Genomic DNA, 18035 nt, shown 5'->3' with positions numbered 1-18035 from the left:
AGGGGTATTGAAGCGCGATCGTGGTTGCGTGGCGCTTTCTAAAGTTTTGGTCCTTTGGTTGAGAGGGGGTGATTTTATTTTGCTAACACACAAAAGAACAAAGGAACAGCCGAGCCATCCAGCTGCCTCCGTGAATGATGCCTAAGATATTATACGTTCCTGCGTGTATTAAGGAACAATAAAGTGTGACGTGTTGTGGGAAAACAAAAAAGGACGGTTACATTATATAAGTTAATATGACGTGGGTTCCACAAAAAACATGTCGGTTCGGATTCCGTCTTCGATCTAACAAGCGATCTTTATTCTTCAAGGCCTCTTTACTGTGTACGAGTACCTTAGTGAATGTGGGCCGCACTGGGACATAGTGTTTGACCTTCTGAGTGTATGTACTTAATGTTTTACGTCTTGTGTCCCTGTATGAGCCATGAATCTATAGAGTACACTAAACGAAATCACAGGAATTGTTCAAAGTGTCCTCCTCGGTAAACTACGCACTGATCCGCACGCAATATTCGTGACTACGTAGATCATCAGTGGTTCCAGTATAATTTCCGTAAAAATACGACGAACCGGCGTCGAACTTTGTCTCAATAAATTGACCGCAAAGAAGAAATCGGGAGGCGTCCGGCGACCTCGGTGGCCAAATTGGTCGTCAGGCGGGATCTATCCACACGTCGACTGTAACGCCAAAGAACCTTCCTTAAAATACCCATTGTCTTTATCTCCGTAGGTCTTCAACTTCAGACTGGAGCGTGTTCAATGATTTCGACTTAAATTGATCCTACAAATTTTCCAGCAATTTTCTGACACACGCTGAATATATTGGCGAGAGATCGATATAAATTAGAATTAAAAAGTTAATTAAGTTAAACCGGTTTACAACGGGAGAAAATAATTTAGTATGAATATTTACGTTATTTCTGTCAAGCGCGTAATCACCTTAGCGATTTATCTCATTACAGTTTGCACTAATTCAAATGCACGTTCGTTCTTTTAATCCATTTCTGTGTTCCATCCCTACATTAACGTGTTTCCTTGTTTCCGACTCTGGTTTCAATAACAACTTTTTTTTATCAAAACTCATCGAAGCCTTTATTACGTACGACTCGTCACAAAGGACACACCACATTTTTGAAACGTAATGTTTTACACAGTCCCGCGCCCTAGCCACGTAGTCTGAGGCGTCATGCTTCGGACCGGCGATACGGAATGCGCGCTGGTTCGAGTCTCGGGGGAGAAGAAATTTTCTCATGAGAGTTTTGACCGGTGTATGGGACCGGAGCGTAATCCGGTCATGAAAGCTAGCAATGGTTGGGGGTTTGTCGTGCTGACCACACGTCATCCTATATCTGGTTAAGTGATCGTCCACCTCTGCTTAGGCATGTGAACGTGAGGCTTTGGCTCTCAGAGAGCTGTTACGCCACGGATAAATGTTTTACACATGTCGGAGAATAAAAGAGGAAGGACATGGAGCCTACCTTTTCTCATTACACCTTCTGCTTCAGTTTCATGAAGAGGTTCTTTTTCTTCAGTGAAAATATCTGTCATGGAGTCACAGAAATTTGGACTTTTCTGTCTCTGCGTGCTCATGGTTAAGATTGGACCCTGCTGGTAAGGCTCTTTGGTTATTGAAGTGGTTAATGGCAAGGAAGGTCACTTCTGGCCGTTTAGCACTCATATTTGATGCTATTGATTATTTGAGAAAGTCTCAAGTTCTTCATCTTCATCTTCAAAAATTCTCCCGACGAACAAATAAAGGCGAAACTTCGGTTACCGTAAGAAGAGGACCAGAATACAGTTCATGTGATTTCAATGACAACTCATAAGGAAGATGGCTGTCTTCTGGGTTGCTTCAGAGGTCCTTGCTGTCTTCATCACCAGGGCGATTAGAGCCAGACAGCAAGGACCTCTGAAGCAACCCAGAAGACAGCCATCTTCGTACTCACCGCAGTGAGAACCCCTAATCCTACCAAGCAGCTCGTATAAGCTAAGACGACGTATTTTACACGCTAAGTAGAAGGATCGTTCAATTCGAGTGTCACCAAGCCTCAGTAGAGCGATTTTAGAATTCACGTGAAGCTAATAAGCAGAATTTGAAAATGCGTTGTGTCATGTGATACTAGGGCGGGGCCGCCGATGGACCAGATCCTTGTGAAACTTGACTAATCAACAATCCTAAAACTGTAGCAGAAAAAATTGCCCATTAGCGGAAAATGCTTGGTTAATTTGTTACTTGTATATTTATTAATGTGTCTGTACATAGTTAGTACTCTGTGGCAACGCAGTTCATAGTAGAATTACATATTACGTGTCGAATTTATGTAATGAGTGTAATGACGTGTACTGTTTTTTGTGTTAATTACATAACGTGACCTCGATTACATAATGGAGAACGCTCGGTTATGTACGTGTCATACTCAGTGAAACTACAATTTATTTAAAACGTTCATTAGTTTACGAAACAAAAGGCAGGTAACAAATTTGGAGCAAGTGGAAAACGGTTTTCGACGGCACAGATTCTTCTCGATCGCCCATCCATAAGCCGAAAGGACTTCAGATGCTAGACGAATTCCTTCCAGTTTCTTCCGACCTGGGTTCCCTGTCAACTTTGCAATTATCGTAGTTCGAGATACTTTTCGGAGGACCGCCTTCAGCAACTTCTGTCAGATTACTGATGCAACATGTCCGTAAGGATTCGTCAGTCGCAGCTAACCTTTTAGTCAATTCAGGACGTATCTTCGGAAATCGTCGAGACCTGTCATTACCTGACACACATTTTCTTTAAATTCACCAGAGTCCTCCCTTTAAATTAAAATCCCTCTTTCAGGACACGACTGTCGACCGGAAGTCGGAAGTCACTGGACTCGGTCTTCCTCCGCCCCTCACCTATTTCCTGAATGTCCTTCTGATTCAACTTGCATTTCGTAGTTATCCTAGGAGCCTCGAAGTGTCTGTGTCCGCTGGTCACTGAGGCACGTTTCCGCCCTTCGTCACCAGAGCGACAAACTACGAAGCAGTCGGGACACGGGGACAAAGTCTCCGATGAGGGACGGTCCCGACAAAGGCCTCTCCATGGTCAAAACCGAGGAGTTGGTTGGTGGGCAATGCCAAAGAATTGCGTGGGTCGCAGTGCGCACCCTTATCGTCGACAATGAAAAGCGTGTACGAATGAACGGTAGTCGGGACGAATCCGTGCGATCAACTTAAATCGGAAGTGAATGACGAGAGGAGTTTGTTGGGTGAGGGATATTGAAGCAAAGACTGTCAACATTTTGACATCATTTCCGTTGTCAGCAAATGTACAGTAAAACTTATCTAAGTTGGACACTTGGGGATCGACGAAAATGTGTCCAACTTACTGAGGTGCCCAAGATAGAGGGAGAGAGAAAGCTCAGATTGTGGTCTAATGACAATATAATCTATTTACTTACTTTAATTAAGAATTAAAGACAATAGCATCAATAATAATCCCACTCCCACGCATTGCAAATTACACCCCAACCTCAGTAACATTCTCGAAAGTTAATTCCACCAACGCAGTCTGAACTCAAATGCAAGCACATTCTGTGTCTTCTGCAAAACTGTAGTCCAGTTAAGGGTTCAGCAAAAGAATTGTTAAAAACTTGCAATGCATTCCGATGATGGGTTCAATGTCCGTAAGATAATCCTCCAGAGAGGAGGCATTCATCAGTCAGAAATTCAAAATATCGAAATATGCAACTGAAAAAGTTTCCCTGAAAAGCATCGAAGCGAAGTGCACGAACCTGTCCAACTTACAACAAAAGGGGTGACCAAGTTCCAGGATAAAGGGGTGTCCAAGATATAGGGTGTTGTGGACATGTAAAATTATAGGATATTCGCCGGTTCCAATTAAAAGTGTCCAGGATATAAGGGGTTTTATTATATTTGGATTGAGTAGTAAACCCGTTTGCATTCCTACCGCATGCGATATGACGATGGGTTCGGAAGTTTAGCAGCAATAATTCCACGCCATTGGAGAACCGATGTAATGCGCTGGAAAGAGAAGCAGATTAACCTGTTTGAGAGGGGGGGGAGTTATTTAGGCGGGAAGCAAGTTATCGAAGCGACGTTAAAATGAGAATGAAGTAATTGTTTCTACGTCATATATTTGTCGTCTGTCTTGTCACCGCGTCAGTATAAAACGAGAGACGTTGCGGTAATAAGGCGTATTACAGCGATGAGGTGCTTGCTACTTCTTGTCGCAGCTCTGATTTTTCCAACAGGGGCTATAAAAACTTTGCGTGAGTATTTTTACCTGTCTGACAACGAATGTCTTTAATTTGCACGAAATTTCGAGCGCCGATGATCCAGAGGCAGCGTTTGCTGTTAAAACTCTCTTCTTATGGGTGCGTGTATTTAAGGAGTCGACCAGGCTTACGAGGTAGTCGAACGCCGATGCCAACCTAACCTAGCAGAGCATTTGTTTATTTGTGTTTCAGAGAATTTCTTAAGAGCGATCTGAAACAGTTACAGACAGAAAGCTGACAGACAAGAGGTTACATTATTGTTGTTTGTTTTAATAAATCAATTGCACGATTTGTTCAGTTCTGCTTTGCACTTGAAATATAAATGCTTTCGAATATGCGTATGAAGAGGGGAATCATGGGATTGGTTGAAATGGCTCTCTGCTGCTCTCAGTTGCTGTAGCTAGTGGCGACCGAACGGACGTCGTTCTGTCTGAGCTGGATTTGAAGTTTTCACGGCGGTGAGTCCGGAGATCGCGGTCTTCTGGGTTGTTGCGCCGTGTAGTCTGGTCGATGTTTACCAACGTTTCAGAGGTCATACTGCCTCCATCATCAGAGTATGAAGATTTCTGTCTTCTGGGTTGTTGTGCCGTGTAGTCTGGTCGATGTTAACCAACGTTTCAGAGGTCATACTGCCTCCGTCGTCAGAGTATGAAGATTTCTGTCTTCTGGGTTGTAGCGTCGTGTACTCTGGTACAAGTTTACCGGCGCGTCTGAGGACCATAATGAGTCATCGCCCTGATGACGGAGGCAGCAAGGACCTCCGAAACGTTGGTAAACTTCTATGAGACTACACGGCCCTACAACACAGAAGACAGCAATTTTTGTTCTGCGAGTTTATTATGTGCACTGTAATAACAACTGAGGACTCTTATTTTGCAGCTTTGTACATTAAACCATGTGCCCGCTTGGACCCGAAGTTCAATGAGTGCGTCGTCAAACATGGGAATGAGGCCATCCCCCATGTGGCAAAAGGTAAATGTCACAAACGTCTGCGTGAGTTTCATGGGATTATTAAAGTGTGCAACACTTGTCTTCTCCCATTGACAGAGGCACAGGAAATGCATGAAAGATTTTTGGTTGTGAAACCCGAAGACACATAAGAGATCTAGGGATTAAAGTGGATCGTATGTAAAGAGCAAGTAATTCTGCTTGTTTATTCAGCTCAGGATAGGATACAATAGTACGATATTCTGAACAACAAAATGGCCTATTAGATTCCGTAAAAGAGGTTAATTTCTTGAAGAGCTCAGCGAATATCATTTTCTAAAAAAAAAAGGGACTTTCTTCCATAGGACTTGTGAGGCCATGTTGTAAAATGAAAAGGTATGCAGTAACTAGAGACTGAAACAATGACTACAATAACGAAAGTGGAGTTCCATAGAAATAAAAGAACGCCATATTGAAATAACATCTTCATTGTACAATTACCAAGAGTCTTCATTGTTCCATTTTAGTAGTTAATATCAATTCTGCAATTATTAAGCTCGTAACATCAGAAAATTTCCGTCTGTCCGTATAAATCAACCGGTGAACGATATGTTTTAGTTTGCCTTAAAGCCACACAACCGACACCTCCATGAATTTCTTTGCGCGGAAATAAGTTGGTGGGGAATCCTCAGGTTAACCTAACCTTACCTTGGTTGCCAGAGCCACTGTACGTTCTGTGTTTGTATTCATCACCATTGTTAACGCGGTTACCTGGGAATCCCTAGATATTTGTGGCCACTGCATCCTTACGCACGGAGCCTTTCGTGTCAGCGGAACTGTTTTTTTCCAAAATCTCTCATAAAGGTATCGTCGGTCCCGCTTCAAAGATTTGTTTGTTCGCCATGTTGGTATTACCGACTGTACGAGAATGTTTAGGGTAGTCTCCAATAGCACGCCAAATTTAATCCAAATCCGTCTATCGGAACTTAATCATGCTGACAGACAAACAGACCTAACCAACGAAGGTGACACAGCGGCCGAAATCATTTCAAATCAAATTTCACTCGTATACGAGGTCCGGTGTTTCGAACTGAATCATCAGGCGGACAGATACTTACGTATAAGTTCATTTTGTGTACTTTGCTTGTAAAACACTCTTCTCTTGGAAATAATTATTGCTTAAACAAAGAAAATAATGGAATGCTAAGAACATGAAAGCATCCCTGCTCCGTGGTATTTCATGCAAAATTTAACACAGTAGGACGGTTTGTCAAGAGTTCCTTCAGTTTCAAATTAATTACCTACGAATAATTAATTTCTGATACCAGAACAGTTTATCGCAGCGATACTTAATGAAGATTGGGAGTTTGCGGTGATATAAAACCTGCAGTGTTGCCACACTTAAAAATATATACGTCACCATAAAATAAATGCATTACAGGATGTTACAAAAATAATTTTACTTCCCCAGAGACAAAGAAACATGGTTCAGCTCTAATTTATTTAAACTTTTGAAATACAGCGAAATACGAAAGCAAAATATTAAATTTTTAGTTTTCAAAAACACTGTCCGTCACCATCAAAATCCTGATGGTTAGCGGGTCACACTTTGGCAACCAACGGCGTATGAAACAAAATGCGAAATAGCGCTCGTGCGCAGTGTGTACGCCCTATAAGGATAAAGAGGTTATGAAGACAACGCTCGTTGATTATTACAGTTCGGTCACTGTACGTTGGTGAAATTAATGAAGTAAAATCTTAAAATATAATAAAGTTTAGAGGTTGATGACCGTATTTTTTCAGGTGACCAGAAATACAAAATCCCAGTGCTCGACCCACTTGACCTTAAAGAAGTGAAGGTCGTCCAAGATGAACAGAGACCAGTCGGCATCGCTTTAACACTCAGAAACGCTAAGGTTCAAGGCTTGAAGGACACAGTATTGCGGAAGGCAGAGTGAGTAGAACCTGTCTGAAGTACATTCATCCTCGCTGATGGGCACAGGCAAAGCGTAGCAGCAACGCATGCGCAGAGACGCGCGAATAAACCAGATCCATCTGCTCTTAACCCGTCTCATAGTTCTCGCTCAGCGGAGACAGGAAATATTCTTAGCGGTAAAACTACCGCACGTGCGCTCGGTTCCTTCTGAAACAGTGCGTTCTATCAACGCGGCAGAAAAACCGCTCGTGCGCGCAGGTTCTAAAAGTGAATTCGCTCTTTTATGAGTGAAGGTGATGAGGAAAAGATTTTGAACGTGGAAAAGGCTCTGTTTCGCCTAAAACGTATATTTTCGACAAAACAGTTATCCATTAAAGACTTTTTTTTGGCTAGAGGAAGTAACTTTGAAACAGGTGTTTTATGCTTCAAGGAAGGTGATTCAATAGGAAATTGTCTGTTGCAACAAACTTGCAACCTGTTCTGTAACGAAAGACATTATGTAAGCAAGTCAGAGGAACTCTTGTCACCTGGTGTACAAAATGTTCTTTTAATCCATACGAGGTGCGATCGGAAAGTTTCAAGACTGCGCCTATAAAAACCCGTACACTTATCTCAGGTATTAAATTCATCCATCACCCTCGAAGTAGTTCCCCTGGGAGTGAACACAACGATCCCAGCGCCGCTGCCAAGCCTGGAAGCATCCCTGGAAATCTTTCTTTGTCAGCCTGTCAAGCACCATCTGCGATTCTGCCTGAATCTCTTCTATCGTCTCAAATCTCCTTCCCTTTAGCTGAATTTTCATCTTTGGGAAGAGGAAGAAGTCACACGGCGAATAAGGAGGGTGCGGGATGACGGCCATGGTGTTTGAGGCCAAAAACTGCCGAACTTTGAGGGCGGTGTGCGCTGGCGCGTTGTCATGATGCGTCGCATGTGGAGTTCTTCCTTTAGAATCAGCTGACAGGTCCCATAGCCTATCCAAACAATGTCACACAAGTCGTTGATGGTACGACGTCGATCTTCGTAACATTTTCGGGCGTTGTGCTCGAAGATGGTCGTCCAGAACGCTCGTCATCATCGACAGAGGTTCGGCCATTTTTAAAACGTGAATGCCACACAAACGTTTGTGCACGACCCATTGCGGACTCCCCAAATGCTTGCTTTAGCATTTCATAGGTTTCCGTAGCCGTTTTGGCGAGTCTTTGGCAAAATTTGATGCACACGCCGTTCCGAAATCGCAGGAGGGTCGGTGTAATGCACTACCAAAACGCCCGTAACTAAGAAACAAATGCTAATTCGATGATGCCGGCTGGCACACAAATTCACTATGAATGTAGGCCGCACCCCCTAGCGGCAGAAGCTCGTACTACATCCGGTTCGCCCTCTATTGACACAGTCTTGAAACTTTCCGATCGCACCTCGTATCAAACTATGAAAATACTCTTGTCACAGATTTCAACTTCAGAGTCTCTCGTTTAGATCAGGTGCAGTACAGTTAATACTTTGTTCAATGCCTAGATTTTATGGTAGATTTTGGACTTAAATTCATAGAAATTTTTAAATGCATTTTCATCAATATTTTTACAGCATCAATTTTGATAGGCAGCACACTTTCTTTGAGGGGACAGTGCCCCTGGTGCATATCATTGGTCAGTATGAGATGTCAGGTCGCATCCTCGTGCAACCCATCAATGGGATTGGAGACATCACCTTGATTCTTCGTAAGTAACTGCCTGGAACCATATGAAGCTTCAATATGTTCGCAAGTGCCAGCTGCTACTTCATCCAATTTCCAGCCTCACACACTGTTACCTTAAGATGTATTTCAATATCATTCCTCCATCTATGCCTTGGTCTCTCATCTGGCTCAAAGTTTTGCAGCCAAAATCTTGTACATATTTCTCATTATTCTCATTTTTGTTAGATGCATATTTTTATGTGATGTGGACGTTACGATATAGTATGAAGTCAAAATCTGAAATAATTTGTAGCTTCTGAAAACTTAGATAATAACGACAGTATTAGGGAGAATGTCTTAACTTCAGCTAGATTCATTACGAATTAGAGGAACATGAACCATCATTGGATAACAATTTTCAAAATGATTACATAAAATGAAGCAGGCTAAATTGCAGTGGCCACACACTCAAAATGGAAAAAAAAAGGTAATGCAAGCAATTTAAGATGTGAAACTAGTAGAAAGTTATGGAATAAAGAAAGGGAATGTGTGAAAGACAAAATTAATGACCTTGAAACGAGTATAAATAGATCTGTACCGAGACATAAATTAGTATAAGAAGAGTTAGCACCCTACAAATAAATTAAGAAACGTAACAATGTTGATGTGACGAGATTCCTGCAGTAATGGAAGAATTATTCAGATAAGGTTCAGCTTTGAAGGGTTAATTTTAAATGCTTGTACAGAATGTCCTGTGAAATTTGTGCCAAACTTCAGGCTGTTATTGTGAGACATTTTGAGTAAAAATTCTGCATTATCAAGCCTGATTATCAACTGTGACAACGCTGTGAGCCTTCCAGTTTTTCAAGGTACAGTGATTAGTTCTTATCAACCAGGTTCACACCCATGAAGATAAATGGGGAACTGGAGGTAACGTTCCATGCACTAGATGATTTAAAATCATTAGACTCACACTTCGCCTATTCCTTGATACCCACCAGATACAAATCTTCAAAATGTGGTTATGAAGAGAAATATCCCTTCTGGTACCATAAACATAGACATCAACTATACACTTAGCACTTATACGACCCGTTTATCAGCTCGCGCGCGGGCCCCAGAATCTCCTCCATTCCTCTCTGTCCATTGCTCGGGTAGACTACTCCATCTTCCGGATGGAACCGAATGCTGCCCATCTCGCTCGCCGTCTCCGCGCCAACTCTGGTTTGAGCTCGTTCTGCGCGGTGATGAGGCGTCCAAGGTAGATGTTTTCTTTGACGTCCTCGAGCTGGAAGGCGCCGACGGCGACCGGGGCAGTGGCGGCAAATCGATTACGCATCGTCTTGGTCTTCCTGATGTTCATCTTAAGACCGAAGACGTGGCTCTGTCCAGCTCTGCCAGCATCTCGAAGGCTTCACCCGGACTCACGATGATAAGAACAATGTCATAAGCGAAGCGCAGGTCAATCAATGAGGATAACGCTTTCCAGCACCGCCGAGGAGAAGTTCGGGGAGATGGGGTCGCCCTGACGGACGCCCCTCTCCACCGGCACCACGACGTCTCTCTGGTAAGGGATGAGCGTGGTGGAACAGGGGTCGTAGGACGCCTGCAATATGCAGACGTACTCCTCCTCTACTCCTTACTGCCGCAGCGACTCCCAGACGTTCTCGTGCTCGACGCTATCAAATGCCTTCTCGTAGTCGATGAAGGTGAGTACGAGCGGCATCTGGTGTTCACGGCTTGTCTCCAGCAGACGGTGGATGGTGGTGATGTGGTCCATCGTGGAGAACGAGCGGCGAAGTCCCGTCTACTCTACAGGTTGCGCCTCCTGAAGCACGCGCCGCGTAAAGACCTTGTAGATGATGGGGAGGAGGCTGATCGGCCTGTATTGGCGAGGTCCTCGCGATCGCTCTTCTTGAAGAGGAGGATGGTGCGTGAGAAGTGCCAGTCGTCGGGGACCTCTCCGTCTCGGAGATATCGCGAGAAGCGTGAGGCGAGTGCCGTGTAGAGTCGGAAGCCGCAAGACTTGAGGAGCTCCGCTGTGATGTCGTCAGCCCCGGGCGCTTTCTCTCGCCGGAAGCCTTTCACTGCTGACCGCATCTCTGATGAGAGGAATGCCAGTACAGCGCAAGGTGGTGGCGGCGGGCGGGGGGTATGCAGACACGAAGAGCGGAAGAAACTTGAGTAGAAGTCGTACATCTCCTTCTTAATGCGGACTCGCGACGTAATTCGCTCTCCGGTAGATATCTCGAGGTAGGCAATGAAGGAACGGTACTCGGCGAGATCGAATGCCTCCAGCTCTGCCATGACTGAGGCCAGTAGAGGATCCAGGAGACGTGGTGGTGGTCGCCTGCTACATACCTGGTCCATCCTTGCCTTTATCAACCAAGTAACCAGTCACTATATACTGACTTAGCTATTTGATGTGTAATAATTATTTGAGTTTGTATTTGTCTGTGTGCTTATGATATAATAACAATGACGAAAATTAATGTTCATTTGCAGGCAATGTCCACATGACATTTGATGAAGATTGGAAGTTTATTCCAAGAGATGGTGAAAAGTATGTTTTCATAGAGAATGTAACATCTTCAGTGGTACCAGGAAGTGTGAATGTAAACATTACCAATTTGTTTGGTGGTAACAAATTGCTTGGTAAGACTCATAACATTCAAGGCTTTAGTCAGTTACATATTCAAAATATATATTTGAGTAAAAGCACATAATTTTGGTCGACATCTCTATATCCATCGTGCAAGGCATGATTTATTTTTCTAGGTAGTGCGAGGTTTCTTTGAAGTTTCCTCCTTCAACAACATTTCTGAAATAAAGCACAAAATTACATGGTTTTAAGTATCATGCATCATATTTTTGAAGTTCAAGTCCTGGAGGTTTTCACACATTATGGCTTTAAATGATTTTTTTTTCAAATTCTGAACACTAATCTCAACTAGGTATCATCTGAAGATGGCTGTCTTATGGGTTATAGCGATGTGTAGTCTTTTCGAAGTTTACCTACGTTTCAGAGGAACTTGATCTGCCCTGATGATGGAGGCAGTAAGGGCATCTGAAACGTTGTTAAACTTCTACCAGACTACACATCGCTATAACCCATAAGACAGCCATCTTTGGAGTCACCACCATGGAAAGCTCAATTAATCTGTGGTTTAAAATTCCCAGGTGGGACATTTCTTGGTCTAATAAACAGTACCATATTTCACAAATTTTGAAAACGGGAAGATTAAAATTTTACGATAGCTTTAGTGTGTGTTATTGTGGGCAACAGTATTCAGGATACAGAGGATCTCCACATCTATGTAATTTCCTCTCCTGATTATTTATTTATGATTCAATCACTGACCTTGTCAACAAAGAGACTGTAATTTCTTCAGTCACATCACCGTGCCCTCACAGAACCAGTAAACTCCCACAAAGGCAATACTCATCTGTCGAAGGCCATCGAACACATTATTTTAAACTGCCTTGTTACTGATAAACCAAAAAGAATTGCGTAATAAATATAAGAAGGAGAGCCGATAGCAAAGAGAAAAATACCAGGGCTTCGACAATGCCTAGTCATTAAGTGATCATTCTTTACTGGCAATTTAAAGTGTCAGGATTTTATTGAGGCTGTATGGAGAACTGCATGAAAGCTTCTTATGTCAACACTGGAAGTGCTGAAGTTTCTCAACTAATCTGATGTTTGGTCCAATTTGGCGGGGAATGTAAGAACACCCCAAACTTCAATTAAAAATTTATCTCCCATTCGAATTCAATAAAGATGGTTGCGAAATTAGCAGTCACCATTTCATGTAGAATTCTGAGTTGTGCTTCATGTGATATTTATAGAATCTGATTGCCTTAGTTTATGTAGTTAGAAATTAGAGTCTTAACTGGTATAGTTACTTTCATGAACGCATCTATGTTCTAGGTGATCAGATGAACATATTTCTGAACGAGAACTGGAAACAATTGTTCAAGGACCTGTCTCCAGTAATCTTCAAGATCTTCGCGGAAGTTCTCGCATCCTCATTAAACACGATCACTACGGACATACCTTTCGATACCATGTTCCCAGAGAGAATTCCTAAGTGAAACTCTACCGTGGGCAGCGTGTTTGTGTACCAAGAATCGAGATGTTCTCCACCAAAACACTCCCCCCCCTCCCCCTCAATGAGGTCCTGAGGTTTGTAACTGGAGTTACAGTTTCCACGTCGCACGTCCGAAGAACTAATTTTATTTCTGAAGTTGTATCTTCATCAGCCTTAGAATGGTTATGTTTCGGAAGTGTTCTACATCAAGATTCTGCATATATCTATTGAAATATTTATCCTACTTGTAAATACCCCGAGAATAAATAATATGCAGAAATATTTGACTAAAAATACACCTGTTGTTACCAACTTTAAGAGAGCGTTGTCTGCTTAAATATGCTTGAAATCTTACTTTACACATCGGACTGGAAGATAAAAGTCTCATCTTAGGCCACAATTTTATTTTCATAATGTTCAGATTTTTCTAACAATTTTGCATATGGTAACAAGAAACCATATTGCCAATATAACACTTATTTCAACCACAAAAGAAACTTAATCTCAATAACTTTTTCAGAAGAAAACTGTTGAATCATGTCACAAAGTCAGGTGAACAGTGTTACCAATAGCTGCACAAAATATGATTCTAATATTTTATTTGTCAGATGTCATTAATTCAGCATATCTCATGACTACCTTGAGGAAACATTGTACTTTTTAATGTATTTCTGTCATACTCATGTATTTTTCTTAAGACCCCGAGTAAAGCACAACTTGCATACCCACCCAATCGCCCTCATGATAGAGGCAGTAAGGACCATTGAAACGTCGGTGAACTTCTGTCAGACTTCACGGCGTTGCAACCCAGAAGACAGTCATGTTTGGACTTACCGCTGTGAGAACCTCAAATCCTACATACTTAATGTCTGTCAGTTGGTATCACTTAAAAAGCAAATGTCTCAAATTGGATGCAAGTTCCATGTACGCGCCATCTTCGACTTTAGTTCCAAGGGAATTAGCAAGTTACAAGAAAGTAGAGCATGTTTTTGATCAGTTCCCAAGGTACCACACGAAGATTTTGTTAGGAGATTTCAATGTCAATGTAGGCGGGGAAGATATTACAGATATTACAGTTGGGAAGGAGAGTTTACACGAAATCAGTAATGATAATGGAGTTTGAGTAATAAACTTTGCTACATCCAAAAATCTGATTGTCAAGAGTACGATGTTCCCACGTCGTAGCATTTATAAATTCACCGGGCCATCTCCTGTTGGAAAGACATGGACCTTTCGAATTGCCTGTACCCTGGCAAAACTGGCCAAGGCGCGTTAGTCGCAATGCGAAGACACTTGGACTGTAAAACTTGCAGCTTCCGGACGTGGCTTCAATCAGCTGACGTTCAGATGAGCTGATTGTAGAACTACGCCCGTTTGCAAGACTATTCGAGACGTTGATCGCAACCCTCGAACCCTGTAACCACTGGCCCGTGCTTGTCTATGCCTCTCGCCGCCTTATCTGCAGGTCCGTGTCTGCCTCACGTGTTGTATGCCGCTCATGGGCTCACATAGACAAGTCAGAGATCTGTCATACAGAGACCGGTCCGTGCAGAGCCCGAGTCAATCACATACCGCATTCGTCAGGGACACACTTCATCAGAAACAGTTCGAGAGAGACCGGTACTGCAAGCCATCAAGTGGTGGAATTTTTAAAAATTTAAAAATTTTCAAGAATTCAAAAAATGCTGGAAATCGTCAAAAAAGCGCACAAAACCAAAAAAATGAAAAATTTTACCTTCAAAATTTTTGGCAACATTTTCAAAAAAATTGGTTTTGTGCGCTTTTCAGACAATTTCCAGCATTTTTTGGTTTTTCGAAAATTTTGAAAATTTTGAAAATTTTTCAAAGGTCTCCTCAAGAGACGCATGCCTGTCTCGGTGAATGCCACGTCCTGTCCCTGCCGGACTCGGCCTCTATCTCACCCAGTTGCTGCCTGCCTCGGTGTCTGCTCCAACCGGCCTCTGCAGGACACTGGCCTCTGCAGGTCCTTGTCTGCCTCACGTGTTTTCTGCCGCTCCTGGGCTTCTCATAAACGACTTGTCAGTGATCTCTCATATAGAGACCGGTCCGTGCAGAGCCGGAGTCAGGCACAGTCCGCATTCGTCAGAGACACAGTACATCAGAAACAGTCCGAGAGGGACTGGTTCTGCAAGGCATCAGGTGGTGGAATTTTCAAAAATTTTAAAATTTTCAAAAAATCAAAAAATGCTGGAAATCGTCAAAAAAGCGCACAAAACCAAAAAAATGAAAAATTTTACCTTCAAAATTTTTGGCAACATTTTCAAAAAATTTGGTTATGTGCGCTTTTCAGACAATTTCCAGCATTTTTTGGTTTTTCGAAAATTTTGAAATATTTGAAATTTTTTCCAAAGGTCTCCAAAAGAGATGCCTGCCAAACCCGGTGAATGCCTCAAACCGTGTCTGCCGGTCTCGGCCTCTAACCCGCTTGCTGCCTGCCTCGGTGTCTGCACCAACCGGCCTCTGCAGGTCCGTGTCTGCCTCACGTGTTGTAGCCGCTCCTGGGCTCTCATAGACAAGTCAGAGATCTGTCATACAGAGACCGATCCGTGCAGAGCCCGAGTCAGGCACGGTCCGCATTCGTCAAAGACACAGTACATCGGAAACAGCCCTAGAGACACCGGTTCTGCAATGCATTGGGTGGTGGAATTTTGAAAAATTAAGTTAAGACCATGCAAGTCCAGGCAAGGAAAGCCCAAACCAGACAAGGCCAGACAGGGTCAGACAAGGTCTGGCAAAGCGAGGCAAGGCCAGTAAAGGCGAGGTAAGTCCAGGCAATTCCAGGCAAGAACAGGCAAGGCGGCACAAGGCGATACAAAGCGAGGCAGGGCGAGGCAAGTCAATCAAGGCCAGGCAAGAAAAGGAAATATCAGGCATGGCCAATGAAGGCTAGGAAAGGCCAGACAAAGCCAGGCAAAGCGATTCAAGGCAAGGCGAGTCTAGGCAAAGCTAGGCAAGGCCAGGCCATGCGAGGCAAGGCCAGGAAAGTCGAGGTAAGGCGAGGTAAGGCCAGTAAAGGCCAGGCATGGCCAGGCAAGGCGAGGCATGGCCAAAGACGATCAGGCAAGGCCACGCAATTCGAGGCAATGCCAGGGAAGGCCAGGCAAGGAGACACAAGGCGGGGCTAAGCGAGGTAACGCGTGGCAAAGCAAGACAAGCACAGGCAAGGCGAGGTAAGGCCAGGAAAGGAGACAAAAGGCGAGGTAAGGCGAGGTAAGGCCAGGCATTGCCAATGAAGGACAGGCAAAGCCACGCAAGTCGAAGAAAGGCAAGGTAAGTTTACGCAAGGCAAGGAAGTCCAGGCCTTGCTTCGCCATGCATCGCCTTGCCTTGCGTTGCCTCGCCTGGCCACGCCCTGCCTCGCCTTGTATCGCCTCGCCTCGCCTTGCCTCGCCTCGCAAGGGCTCACCAGGCCTCGCCCTGCCTGTCCTTGCATCGCCTTGGCTCGCCCTGCCTCTCATTGCATCGAATTGCTTCGCCTCGCCTCTCCTTGCATCGCCTTGCCTCGTCTAGCCAAGCCTGAATTGGCCTCGCCGTGCCTCACCTTGATTCGCCTTGCTCGGCTTGCCTCGGCTGTCCTCGCCTTGCCACGCCTTGCCTCGCATGACATCACCTGGCCTCGCCTTGCCTCGCATATTCTTTCCTCGCCTGAATTGGCCACGACGTGCCTCACCTTGCCTCGCTTTCCTCGGCTTGCCTCGACTGGAATGGCTTCAACTTGCCTCGCCTTGCGTTGCCTTGCCTGGCATCACCTGGACTCGCCTTGCCTCACCTTGAATCGACTTGCTCTCCTTGAATCGCCATGCCTCGTCATGATTCGCCTCGAATTGCCTGGTCTTGCCTCTCCTGAATTGGCCTCACCTTGCATCGCCGTGCCTAGCCAGGCCACGCCCGGCCTCACCTTTCATCGCCTTGAATCACCTTGCCTCGCTTGGCCTCGCCCTGCCTCACCTGGCATCACTTGGCCTCGCCTTGCCTCGCCGGGACTCGCCTTGTTCTCCTGGCCTCGCGTGGCCTAGCCGTGCCTCGACTTGCATCAATTTGCCTCGCCTTGACTCGTCTTTAATCGCCTCGCCTTGCTTCGCCTGAATTGGCCTCGCTTGCCCTCGCCGTGCCTCACCTTAATTCGCCTTGCACGGCTTGCCTCGGCTGTCTTAGCCTTGCCTCGGCTTGCCAAGCCTTGCCTCGCATGACATCATCTAGCCTCGCCTTGCCTCGCCTTGTTCTCCTTTCATCGCACTGCCTCGCCTTGCATCGCCTTGTCTCGCCTTGCTCACCTGTCATCGCCGTACCTCGCCTTGATTTGCCTCGCCTACTTTCGCCATAACTCGCCGTGCTCTTCTGGCAACGCCTGGCCTCGACTTGAATCGACTTGCTTCGCTTTTCCTCGCTTTGCCTCACCTTTCTTCGTCTTGCATCGATGGCCTCGCCTTGCCTAAACTTGCATCGCCTTGCCTCGCCATGACTCGCCTTTCCTTGCCTGAACTTGTCCAAACTGAATTGGCCTCACCTGGCATCGGCGTACCTCGCCTTGCCTCTCCTAGCCATGCATTGTCATCCCTCGCCTGGAATGGCTTCGTATTACCTCGCCTTGCCTCTACTTGATGCGCATTGGCTCGCTTGACCCAAGTCTTGAGAAGTCACTTGTCACAAGTCTTGAAAAGTCACTTGTCCCAAGCTTTGAGAAGTCACGTCCCAAGCCTTGAGAAGTCACTTGTCCCAAGGCCTGAGAAGACACTTGTCCCAAGTCTTGAGAAGTCACTTGTCCCAAGTCTTAAGAAGTCACTTGTCCCAAGTCTTGAGAAGTCACTTGCACCAAGACTTGAGAAGCCACTTGTCCCAAGTCTTGTGAAGTCACTTGTAACAAGTCTTGAGAAGTTACTCGTCCCAAGCCTTGAGAAGTCACAAGTCCCAAGCCTTGTGAAAGTCACTTGTCAGAAGAATTGAGAAGTCATTTGTCCCAAGCCTTCAGAAGTCACTTGTCCCAAGCATTGAAAAGTCACTTGTCCTACGTCTTGAGAAGTCACTTGTCCCAAGCCTTGAGAAGTCACTTGTCCCAAGCCTTGAGAAGTCACTTGTCCCAAGCATTGAAAAGTCACATGTCCCAAACGTTGAGAAGT

At 44.7% G+C, this 18035-nt stretch overlaps 1 protein-coding gene across 1 annotated transcript in view; it reads left to right on the top strand.

Moving 5' to 3' along the window:
- Window positions 1-13193, top strand: part of LOC110831796 (protein takeout) — a gene marked incomplete at its 5' end in the record, with an annotated part of 98255 nt that extends 85062 nt beyond the window's left edge. Inside the window, 5 exons of the mRNA XM_022068201.2 lie at window positions 5148-5240; window positions 6999-7149; window positions 8716-8849; window positions 11312-11461; window positions 12738-13193. Of these exons, the coding sequence (XP_021923893.2) occupies window positions 5148-5240; window positions 6999-7149; window positions 8716-8849; window positions 11312-11461; window positions 12738-12901 (692 nt within the window). The remainder of the gene's footprint in view (window positions 1-5147; window positions 5241-6998; window positions 7150-8715; window positions 8850-11311; window positions 11462-12737) is intronic.
- Between the last annotated feature and the right edge of the window lie 4842 nt (window positions 13194-18035).

The sequence above is a fragment of the Zootermopsis nevadensis genome, unplaced genomic scaffold (assembly GCF_977971745.1).
Source record: "Zootermopsis nevadensis isolate Lab colony 2312 unplaced genomic scaffold, Znev_1.0 Znev_ptg000028l, whole genome shotgun sequence".
In the NCBI taxonomy this organism is placed as follows: Eukaryota; Metazoa; Arthropoda; class Insecta; order Blattodea; family Termopsidae; genus Zootermopsis; species Zootermopsis nevadensis.
Note: the sequence above shows the minus strand (reverse complement) of the source record. Positions and strands in the feature narration are given on the sequence as shown.